Source organism: Rutilus rutilus (genome assembly GCF_951802725.1).
Source record: "Rutilus rutilus genome assembly, chromosome: 7".
Taxonomy (NCBI): domain Eukaryota; kingdom Metazoa; phylum Chordata; class Actinopteri; order Cypriniformes; family Leuciscidae; genus Rutilus; species Rutilus rutilus.
The window spans coordinates 31978070-31990405 of NC_140221.1; the positions used below are offsets into that span (position 1 = coordinate 31978070).

The window sequence follows — 12336 nt, forward strand, 5'->3', positions numbered from 1 at the left end:
ACAATTTTTCCCATGAAAAGGACGTTGTAATTTACCGGGTCGACAATAAAGATAATGAATGGACGATATCGAATCTGTAAGTTTACTGCGAGAGAAATCTATTCCAAAGTCTAGCCTTTCTATTCCTTCCTCATCTACATCAAACGTATTTCAAATAAAAGTGAATGTATTTAAAAATAGGCTCTATGAATTTAACATTAAATTTACAAATTCACTTTTTTCAACTGCAACTTTCAGCTGCTCCATCTTTTCAAAGAACTCAGGAAGTGGTTTTGATTTGTCGCTTACATACACCTCCATGTCCACCCTTAAAATGTAGCCTATTTTGCACTTCTTCAGTGTTGAAGATGGAGCTGTCATGGCCGAAGCTCCTGAGAAGCTGCTGCATAGTTTTCAGATTGTAGCAAATTTTCCTTTCATTTATTATATTGAAAATACATTACAGTTACATGAGAACAAAATAAGAAGGCATACTTACTTGCACTCACAATGCCTGTCCTCGAGCTGAGCCTTGTTATCTGATCTTATCAGAAAATACCTGAGAGATTGTGAACAAACAAATTATGAACAAACAATAGTAGGCTATAAAATGTTGTCATCAAGAGTCAGCAAAATAATGGCACAACAGTTGTTAAATCATGGCCACCTGCTGGCAAATGTTGTTATGACATCTTGAATCTCATCACTGTTTTCTGCAGGGTTGAAAGAATTTCCAAAGAAGCCTGCCTTTTTTTTTTTTTCGCAAAACCGCAAAAGTACAAAATATACGAGGTAGCCTACCTTTACATAATTTGATGTATTTTTAGTCTATAATTCATCTTGTGAAAACATAAATATTCCACCTCTGCAGAACTATAAAGCCAATGTTCTTAAGTTTGGTGATAAAACAACCTTTACTCTGTTTACTTTTTATTTTACTCTGCAAAGAAAACTATTGTTAACTATTAAGAATGTACTCTATCAGTGGTTACCACATTGATGAGATGACAGCTGATATGTAATTGATATAGTATTCGCCATCATTTTCAAACTGATTCCATTTTTTATTAAATTTACATATTATATAGTACAGTGCATTCAATTTGAAACCTGTAGTTTACCAACAAATATGTATACTCAGCTATATTTTTTTTAAATAGCACAATTCTAGTGACCTATCGATAACAGTTCTTGCATTGCATTGATAGCTGACGCTATGGGGAAAACCCTTTCTCAGAAAATACTGAAGCCTGATTGAATCACGAGACCAATGGTGTCTCAGCGTGCCCAGTGGGCGAGCCCAAATCCTCTCCCATGCAGCTACCCAGTGAGTTTTACTCATGCGTAAAAGAGCAAATTCCTGCTACGTTTGTTGCAAAATGTCACACCACAAATGTGGCACGTGCAGGGCACCTTGTTTGGAGGGTCCAATGAAGATGATGGCTGGTCCCTGGCTGCTTCAGATATGGAGGAATGGTCAAAACCCTACTGAGGATTCTGTCACCCTGCCACAGAACAAGCCAGATGATTCCCGCCCGGACTGGACTCCAAGCTCATCTGAGTCCTCTCCAAGGCTGTCCAGGAGCTGGGGTTAGATCCCATTTTTTTCCCAGTGTTGCACTGAGAGCTGACAAAGACGTGGCAAGCCCCCTATTTGGCTAGCGTCCATTCTTCAGTTTCATCCCTCCTCACCTCTATTGATGGCGTGGAACAGAAGGGATATGACGGAATCACGACCCTGTAACTTATGATGCTGCATGGAATATGCAACACCAAATATGCATTCAGAAATATGGGGGGAACAGAATCCGACGGCAAAAAAAACAGCTGTCGGAATCCGTTCCCCCACTCCCATTATGAGAGGTGTTGATGTAATAGCTTAAACAATGCTGCTTTTATTTTTGTGTGAGGATGGAGCTTAACTTGCATCAGTTTAGAGAATATATTTTTTTGCCTTTTATTATGATAGGACAGTATAGTATCAAGAAAGTTTGACGAACCGGGACTTGAACTTGGGTCGCCCAAAGCTAAAAAAAAATATTGTCAAGGCACTGAACACTAGGCTATTAAGGCTAGTATTTTGCTGCCATGTGATAAATATTAGAACCTCATTGTGTAAGAAACATAGGGGGAACAGAATCCGACGGCAAATAGTTCAGCTGTCAAAATCCGTTCCCCCACCCCAATGATGAGAGGTGTACAGTTGATGTATCGGCTTAAAATATGCTTATTCTATTCTGTGTGTGGATGGAGCTTAAACAGCATCAATTTGATAAATATTAGAACCTCAGTGTGTCAGAAATATGGGGGGAACAGAATCCGACGACAAAAAAAAAAAAGAAAACAGCTGCTGGAATCCGTTCCCCCACTCCCATTATGAGAGTTGTTGATGTAATGGCTTAAAAAATGCTGACTTTATTTTTGTGTGAGGATGGAGAATGTTTTTTTTTTTTTTTGCCTTTTATTATGATAGGACCGTATAGGCTATCAAGAAAGTTTGACGAACCGGGACTTGAACTCGGGTCGTAATAAGCTGAAAAACAATGAATGCCAGTGCAGAGTGTACTGACCACTAGGCTATTGGGTTTAAGATAGCCTGGGTGCCAGCCCGAACCCCGCCCACAACATTTTTTGGTCGGGAAGTTCGGTCTGGACTCGCTCCGTTGAGGAGCTATTATGCCCGAACAAAAATTGTTCGGACCAATCAAATTGTCAGGGCGGGCTTTATACGATGATGGACAGATGAGCAACGGTAACGTAATCATCCACGTCACCAAAGAGCGCTTGATTTGAATTAGTTTACAACAAAGACGACTGCTGCTGGAGAATTGAGATTTCACGAGTTCACATTTACAAATAAGTCAGATAGAATAAATGCGTAGCCTATATAAGATTTCACACAAATGAGTCGATGGAATAAATGCGTATATGACGTGCTGTCCGAGGAGAGGGCTGTGGGCTCGGTAGCCATACTCCCCCGTATTCCTGGTTGTGAGAGAACAAGACAAGAGTGAGGATTCGGGGTGGTGGAGGGATGCTGAAAAACTGTCAAGGAGTGTTAGGTAAGTTGACAGAGTGAATATGCTTCCTCATGCTGATTGATAGCTAACGTTAGACATGGTATTGTTTGATGACAAGTTGATATTGGATTGATTATTTGTACGTGCTCCCAGGGTTCGAAATGACTTAGGACTCTTGGGGGGTCCCCTAAAATTTTATTATTAAATTATTAAAAATTCTGAAGACTTCCTTGCTACACTATACTGTAGGCAAAATTATATGGAGCAATGTTGAAGTGTTGAAGGTGGGATAATGGTCTTTGGATGTTTTTCATGGTTTGGGCTAGGTCCAGTATTGTAGTGGTGTCTGGAGAAGTGGCTATAATCTAACAGGTAACCCTCTAACTCTGAATAAAACATTTTAAAAGATAATTGCGACTTTTTATCTCGCAATTCTGACTTTATAACATGCAATTGCGACTTTATTTCATGCAAATCTGACTTTATATCTCGCAATTCTGAGAAATAAAGTCAGAGTTGCGTGAAATAAAGTCGCAATTGCGTCATATAAAGTCAGAATTCGGACTTTTTTTCTCGCAATTGCGACTTTATATCACGCAATTCTGACTTTATAACACATAATGACATCTTTTCTCAGAATTGTGAGATATAAACTAACAATTGTGAGATATTTAAGTCCAATTCTAAGGGGAAAAAAAAGACAGACTTTTTTTTTTTACCTCAGAATTATCTCACAATTCTGATTTTATAACACGCAATTGCAACTTTATATCATGCAATTCTGACTTTATATCTCCCAATTGCGTATTATAAAGTCAGAATTGCGAGATATAAACATGCAATTCTGAGAAAAAAAGTCAGAATTTCAAGTATAGTTCTCGCAATTGCGAGTTTATATCTCATAATTCTGACTTTATAACACGCAATTGTGACTTTATATCACGCAATTTTGACTTAATAACACACAATTGCGACTTTATATCACGCAATTCTGACTTTATAACCTGCAATTGCGACTTTATATCACGTAATTCTGAGATAAAAAGTCAGAATTACCTTTTTTATTTTTCACTCTGTGGCAGAAACAAGCTTCCATAGTCTGCTGTTAGCTGGCAGATCATTTGGCTTCATACACATACTTAGCTAACAAGAAACGTTGACAAACGTACTCTTCTAATCATTACACTGGGTATCTAGTTAATGCAACTTTTGATATAGGAACTAGTCTCGAACTCCTAATATTTTACTGTAAGCAATTATAGAGATATAAATATAATCGAAGCACTTACAGGATTTCACTCTTTGTGAGGTTTCGGTTTGCCGCGTTCAGCTACGTGTCTGCGGGAGCACCACAACAACAATCTGTGACGCTGCATAGGAACTCACTCGGCTAATAGCTGCCCTGATTGCTGCCTCGCGCTAGGAAATAAATGAATTACTGTTATAAATATAAAACGTCACTAAAGACCTATAATTTTCACAATTATTTTTAATGTTAAAATATATTTGTCGGGGACCCCCCAAAATCCAAAAATAAATTCTTATGGGGGGTCCCTAATGACTTATGGAGGGTCCGGGACCCCCCCAGACCCCCCTCATTTCGAACCCTGCGTGCTCCTCCCGAACTTTGTTTATGAAACATCATGTGTAGATTCCGCCATCGCGTCTGTTATAGAAGATAACCACAGTGCATTCATTTAAAAAGAGGAACAGAGAGCCGCGACATTTTGTTGGTTGAAAATATGAATGAAGAACATGCGTCATTTACTCCGTTGCTCTGATTGGTTGTAGGTCTATCCAATTGAGTGCAGAGTTTTTTTTTTCCTGGTTCGGTTGAGACACACCCCATAATCAAATCTCTATGGAACAGTATCAGACTCACATTCTGACTAGAATCTGAGTATGACGACGTCAGGCTAGTAACTAGATGCAATGTGATAAATATTAGAACCTCATTGTGTAAGAAACATAGGGGGAACAGAATCCGACAGCAAATAGTTCAGCTGTCGAAATCCGTTCCCCCTCCCCAATGATGAGAGGTGTCGATGTATCGGCTTAAAATATGCTTATTCTATTTTTGTGTGAGGATGGAGCTTAACTTGCATCAGTTTAGAGAATATATTTTTTTGCCTTTTATTATGATAGGACAGTATCAAGGAAGTTTGACGAACCCGGACTTGGACTCGGGTCGCCCAAAGCTAAAAAAAAACGTTTGATTAGTCCTAATTGCTTGAATGTCTACTAGTCTAGAAAAATCTTTAGTCTATGGCAACTCTAATCAATAGCCTACATTTATTATTTGACATTATTTAATTAGTAATTAGTATCCAGCTCTTTACATTAAATTAGTTGAGTTAGCATAATTAGTTAATGAACTAATAAAATAATAAAATAAAGTTTAAATTTAGATACTAACCATATATTTCTATATAGCATTGCTTATTCCACCACACAACGGACTGTTTATAAGGTGACAATCTGTTATACATGTGAAGATTGTAGGCTGTATCTTGAAGATTTTTGTATTGTATTGTATCTTCAGTTATAAAGACGAAGATTGACATTTCGTTAATTAAACAAAATAAGAACACAATGTTGTTAAAAATAAACAACTTAGGCTATGTTCTGTTAGATGTGTTTTGATTACTTTTTGTTTAATTATATCTCAAGGTAATGAAGATATAGCTATATTATAGGCTAGCCTATTAACAAAAATAAATATTATAATATATTATATAAAAAAAAAGAGCCTCATTGATTAATTTTGCCTGATTGGGGGCTGCTACTATTTGCTTAAGCTTTTTGAACGTAGAAGTGTGATAAAGGCGTGATTTTATGTGGATAAAGGCATATATTGTAGGCCTACATATACACATGTCCTTATAAGGCCAAGAAAATATGTCGTTTTAGCGACATAACATCTCGTTATTACGAAAAAAAGATGTCGTTTTAACGACAAATAAGATCTCGTTATTACGAGAAAATATCGTTTTAACGACATAAGATCTCGTTATTACAACATAATTGAGGGGAAAACATAATATGTAACGTTATGTGGCAGCAATGCGTCACCGTACAATCGTAATGCAATAGAAATGAACACAAAAAAATTAACTGAAATAAACACTGCCTAGTGCGTACCTACAACACTACAAAGAAATATATAAAAAATGATGTTTATTCAGCCAGCGCACATACCTGTATTTACATCCTGTTTTCGGTCGAAGTCCACAGTAGTCGATTGTCGAGTTCACACGCATAGGTTTAGTACCTATGATCACGCGCGTGAACTCGACAATCGACTACTGTAAATACAGGTATGTGCGCTGGCTGAATAAACATAATTTTTTATATATTTCTTTCACATCTACTGCAGTCAGATTCACCCGCGTTCACTCAGAAGGAATCACTCACATGACCTGTGCACTTGTAATGACACATCAAGGATGTTAAAGGAGAACTCCGGTCAATTTTAACATTGAGCTCATTTTTTTGTACATTTGGAGTGCTGTCAATACAGAGAACAACGACAAAAATCGGTGTTGCCTACACAGAGTTATTCTATTTTTAAAATTTGCACCCTATTGACTTCAATGGGGCAAGTAGTAAGCCTGCTTTTTAGCCTCTTAACATCCTTTAAGTGTCATTACAAGTGCACAGAAAATGTGAGTGATTCCTTCCGAGTGAACACGAGTGGATCTGACTGCAGTAGATGTTAAAGATATTAATAAAAATGAAGTTAATTCAGCCAGCGCTCATACCTTTGTTTACATCCTGTTTTCGGTGGAAGGCCATAGTAATCGATTGTCGAGTTCACGCGCATAGGTTTAGTACCTATGATCACGCGCGTGAACTCGACAATCAATTGAAGTCAATAGGGTGCAAATTTTAAAAATAGAATAACTCGGTGTAGGCAACACCGATTTTTGTCGTTGTTCTCTGTATTGACAGCACTCCAAATGTACAAAAAAATGAGCTCAATGTTAAAATTGACCGGAGTTCTCCTTTAAGAGGCTAAAAGCAGGTTTAAAACATGCCCCATTGAAGTCAACAGGGTGCAAATTTTAAAACGAGGATAACACGGTGTAGGAAACACCGATTTTTGTCGTTGTTCTCTGTACTGACAGCACTCCAAATGTACAAAAAAATGAGCTCAATGTTAAAATTGACCGGAGTTCTCCTTTAACTTATTTCCGGGCAGCTCCCCTTGGGTTTTGCCATCTTTTGTCAAGCGCCACCACCAATGACTCACTTTGCACCCCCACTTGAGGCCCCCAGATCAGAACCATCCCTGGGCAGTGTTTGCAGGGCCTATTCTCTGCCTTTTTGCTTGGGCAGCCCTGCGCTTATAACATTGCGTGCTATTGAATTGCGTTCCACATAGCGTTAGCTATCGACATAATATGAGTGAACAGTTATCGAAAGGGAATGTTTCAGTTACTAATGTAACCTTGGCTCCCTGAGATAGAAGGGAATGAACATTGCATAAGCTTGCTTTGTTACTTTGCTTTCTCAGCCAAAAGATTGTGATGAAATGGTACTCAGCAGCGTCTTATGTAGGTGCGCTAAGAGTGAGACATCATGGTCTATGCAGCTGCGATCAGGCTTCAATCTTTTCAGAGAAAGTTATTTCCCCATAGCACCAGCTATCGACGTAATATTCATTCCCGTCTATCTTAGGGAATCAATGTTACGTTACTGAAATATTTTGTGACTTGTTTTTTTTATTAAACAAGATATCTGCATTAAAAACAAGCCCACACTTGTCTTTATTGGTTCTCCAATAAATCCATACTCACATGTCTTGATCTGGTGTAAGTGAAAGTGGTCTACTTTGGGTGAATTGCACATAGTCTGTTTCGACCTTCAGTTCAAGTTATGCTTGTCTTGCTTTGAATTTACCTGTAATTTTCTGAAAATCTTGTTCAACAGAGTCAAACTCTTATGTGTTTTAGTGCTATGGAGGGATACATGCAACATTTTTATGATCCAGCGAGCTACTCATTTTAATTTATTAGATAGATGGTGGAAACTGATTTGAGCTCATGGTGTCAGCAAGGCCAAGACCAAGCCAAATGCAACCACAAAGTCCTTTTTTTTTTTATCCTGCTACAACTATAATCTCAGAAGCCAATACCTTGTGCCTTTCCTGCCAAAATCTCAAATGCATTAGCAGTTGGATGCTAGAAACTAGTATGTTTTGGTATGCATGATACTGTCATGTTGAAATAGCGATATGTTTGTTCCAAAGCATGTATTTATACTATTTTACTTATTTCATGAATTATTAGCTACTTTTTTTTTTTCAATCCAGAGCTGGGTAATAAAATTGACAGAAACAGATTCTAATCTTTACAGCAACTCTGTGGTGTATGAAAGTAACACAAAGGCTGTTTCGTCAGTTGTTTATTTTTTTACTTAACATTTTTCAACATCTTTTTCCAATTTAAGATTATAACAGTTGCCACTTGGCAGATATTGACCAGAGGAAACAGATCTAGCAATGCGTACCTGTAATTTATCCAATCCTAAATCCAAACAGTTTGGTAAGATGGTTCAGATGTTTGATACACATTAGAACTAAACTCTACAGTAAGGCAAACCTCTAGGAGAAGGATTGAGTACCACTGTATATCAACATGCTGTAGAGTCATTGTTAAAAAGAGAACAATGTTAAATCATGTCCACCTGCTGGCTAATGTTGTATGACATCTTGGATGCAACATCACAGTTTTTCCGCCGGGTTGACAACTTTTCCAAAGAAGAGGATGTTGTCATTTTTTTTGTCAGTGATAAAGATCATGAATGGACGATCAAACCTCAAAGTCTGCAATGGGCTGTAAGACATTGGTCTAAATAAAACTGTTGTCACTGCTGCTGCTGTGGTTCCCTCCTCATTTATGTCCAGAGTGGCTTTATGCAAAGCCTGAAAGTAATTCAAAGTGAGCTATCTTTAAAAATTGCTGTCTTTTTTTATAGTATAATGAACAATCTCTTCTGTTCATTTTAAATCATAATTTAGAAAGTGATTTGAGACTTTACCTTTGAAATGAAGATCATTTCCTCGGAAATTCCTGTAAAGTTGGCTTTATCTGTAAACATATCAGCCATTCCCATGCCTTTCAAAATGTCATTCAGGGAATATGATGTTTTCAGAGACAGCTTGGGGACATAGATGTCAACTTGTCTGAAGGACAAAAAAATAAAACAATAATAATCATTGACTGTCCGGTCCATGGAGAGAGATTGAATTTAAAACCATGTGAACATCTAAAAGCTTTTATAAATCAGTTAGGATAACCTTAATTATGATTTACAGTAAAACATTTTGACAACCAACCTTTTCTGGACAGCTCTCCTCCACTTTTCAATGTGTTGTCTAGAGATAGCCATCTCCAGATCTTTGATGGTCTTATCTCCTCTGTCAATATCTGGGACAGCCAGAAACATGGAGTAAGAGTCGTTGTAGTCAAGACAGAGGACTTTAGAGGTGAGTTCGGCATCATAATAAACTCTGAGGGATTCGTATTGGTGCATCATTTGTACTGGAACGGTGGTCTCAGCATCCACATGAAATTTAACCTTGCGGGTCGTGCTTGGGTTAAATGGCATGTCCCATTTTCCTTGGGAAGAAAGATTGGAATTATTTAAAGGGATCTGAAACAATGACATGACCAGAACTACAATTTTATTTGTGTTTGCGTTTACCCTTAAAATATATGTACGTGAGAAGGAACATCAAAGTATCAGATTCCAGATCATCAACAGCTTGTTTAATTTTCCCATGTGTTTTTTCCTTCACATACATGTTAATTTTATCTAATGTTTCTTTGACGCTGAAATCCACAGTGAAGCCTTCAGAGTGGTAAAACTCCTTCATTTTCTCCAAGAACTCAGGAAGGGGCTTAAATCTGTCGCCTACATAAAGTGCAGTGCCGACATCAATGTCCACCCCTGTCCTCTGGTCCATTTCTTCCAGGAGACTGTGGTACATCTGGTGCATTTCTTCAGCGCTGAAGACCGAGCTATTATGGCCGATGCCACTAAGAAGCTGCTGTTTGGTCTCACCACCGGCTCCTAAAGACAGTTCAGAAAGGACCATGGACACACTAAATGGAGAGAAGAAGATATTCTTGGACTGATACTCAGGCATTTCTACAAGCCTCTTGTACAGGTGAAAAGCAAAATCATTGTTCATCTTAATCAACAATGGGAGTTGATCACTGGTAGTAGGTTGAGGTAAAGTCTCTTGATGTCCATGGACGACTGGGTGAACAATTGCAAAAGCACAAATCCACAAATATACAATGTTCCTTTCCATGATTCCTTTTCAAGTTGAGCCAATAGATCAATTTAGGTCCTGAGGAAACATAACAGTTTTATAACATTTGGTAACAGAGATGCAGCAAATACCCTAAACATTAATAAATGAGTGTTCAAGTAAAGACATTATCCTTAGTAGATCAACTTTATACATCCACATATCCTATCCTATAAAATTGTGTTAACACAAATTTCCCAAATCCCACCTGTCCGGGCTGCTGCCGTATCTTTCCCCAAACTGGACTGAATTCTTAAGCCTACAGTTTGTCATTAAGTTGTACGTTCAGAAAACCAACCTTTACTCTGTTTACCTTTTTTGTGCTTGTTGAAAATGCTCCATTATTAACTACAAAGAGTAAACAGTTCTGTCAAGATAAGCTTTACTCATGATAGAGTATTTAACCACATGAAGTAGACAATGCGGCAGTGGTCCCAACGAAGCAACTGCTACTATTTTTTATTTGTAGTAAACAGGGATGCAAACTTTAATGTGATGACATCAAACAAGACAATCACTTTCCATTCATCTAACCAGTGTTGGGTGTAATGCATTACTAAGTAATTTAAATGCTGTAATTTAATTACAGTTACTTCCGATGTAAATACTGTAGAGACAGACTATATAAAAATTCTATAAAAAACAATAGTGAGTTTAACATCAAAATGTAACATCTAATGTTAAAATGTGTTTCTAATGTAAGCTTCAGTTCAAGAATATTTTTTTTTATTTTATATCATTTATTTGAAAGAATTAAAAGAGCAGTTTCATGTTTATTCTTCTATTGTTCAACTGGTCGTGGTGGATATGGGATTAAATAAGTAAATAGTAATAAGTAATGCAATACTTTTAGAGAGAGCAATTAGTATATTATTCTTAAAATGACACAGTTGAAGATGTAATTAGAAGCTAGTAATTAATAAAAAAATTTAGAGTAACTTCCCCAACACGGCTTCTAACACAGTTCTTATATATGCAATGTATCTTATGTCTTTAATAAGTGCTCACAACCCCTGTACGGTTTTCTTGTGCAAGCAGCAGAGTACAGAGTGCATATCAAAAACAAGTGATAAAGATGAGGCCATATTGATCTTCTGACTGTTGAAATGCCCAAATATAACTTTGTAGAAAACAAAAAGAACAAGTCAAGTCAAGTCAAGTCAAGTATATTTGTATAGCGCTTTTCACAATACAGATTGTATCAAAGCAGCTTCACAGTATTAAATTAAAATAATACAACAAGGTTTGTTTCTAGTGGAATTTATTGATAAAATCAAATTAGATATCCAGAATATCCCCAACTGAGCAAGCCAAAGGCAACAGTGGCAAGGAACCGAAAAACTCCATCAAGTGACCTAATAGTGTCCTAAAACTCCATCAGGTGACCCAATGGAGAAAAAAAAAACCTTGGGAGAACCCAGGCTCAGTCGGGGGCCAGTTCTCCTCTGGCGTTTATTAACTAGAGGCCGGATTGTAATTTGGACTGTAAGATTAAAAATATTATATGAATGCCTGGCTGAAGAGATGCGACTTTAATCTAGTTTTAAACTGGGAGAGCGAGTCTGAGCAACGAACAGTATCAGGAAGGCTATTCCAGAGTTTTGGAGCTAAATGTGAAAATGCTCTCCCTCCTTTGGTGGTTCTGGATATCCTAGGTATGACCAAAAGCCTTGAATTTAGTGATCTTAAAGAGCGCGATGGATTATAGGGCGATAGAAGATCCGTTAAATAGACTGGAGCTAAGCCGTTTAGGGCTTTATAAGTCAGTAGCAATACCTTGTAATTAATACGGAACTTTATAGGTAACCAATGCAGTGATGATAAAATCGGTGTTATATGATCATATTTTCTTGATCTAGTAAGAACTCTAGCGGCGGCATTTTGGACTAACTGTAGCTTGTTAATTGAGGATGCAGGACAACCGGCTAATAAAGCATTACAGTAATCTAGTCTCGAGGTCATGAATGCATGAACTAACTTTTCTGCATCAGAAACTGATAGCATATTACGTAGCTT

The 12336-nt window shown here is 37.5% G+C and overlaps 1 protein-coding gene across 1 annotated transcript; it reads right to left on the reverse strand.

The window, feature by feature from the left end:
• Nucleotides 1–8392: 8392 nt before the first annotated feature.
• LOC311293938 (corticosteroid-binding globulin-like) lies at nucleotides 8393–10601 on the reverse strand. The gene is made up of 5 exons (XM_084414531.1): nucleotides 10529–10601; nucleotides 9708–10359; nucleotides 9340–9622; nucleotides 9042–9186; nucleotides 8393–8925 (listed from the first exon to the last, which is right to left on the reverse strand). Exons 2-5 carry the CDS (start codon nucleotides 10318–10320, stop codon nucleotides 8725–8727), a joined length of 1242 nt encoding a protein of 413 aa, XP_084270657.1. The 5' UTR covers nucleotides 10321–10359; nucleotides 10529–10601; the 3' UTR covers nucleotides 8393–8724.
• Nucleotides 10602–12336: the final 1735 nt, after the last annotated feature.

Excerpts from the sequence above, each read along its gene's own strand:
- LOC311293938 (XM_084414531.1), bottom strand. The coding sequence starts at position 10,320 with ATGGAAAGGAACATTGTATATTTGTGGATTTGTGCTTTTGCAATTGTT. Across the intron at positions 9,187-9,339 it reads AGGAGAGCTGTCCAGAAAAG|ACAAGTTGACATCTATGTCC; the intron begins GTTGGTTGTCAA and ends TTTGTCCTTCAG. Across the intron at positions 8,926-9,041 it reads AAATGATCTTCATTTCAAAG|GCTTTGCATAAAGCCACTCT; the intron begins GTAAAGTCTCAA and ends AATTACTTTCAG.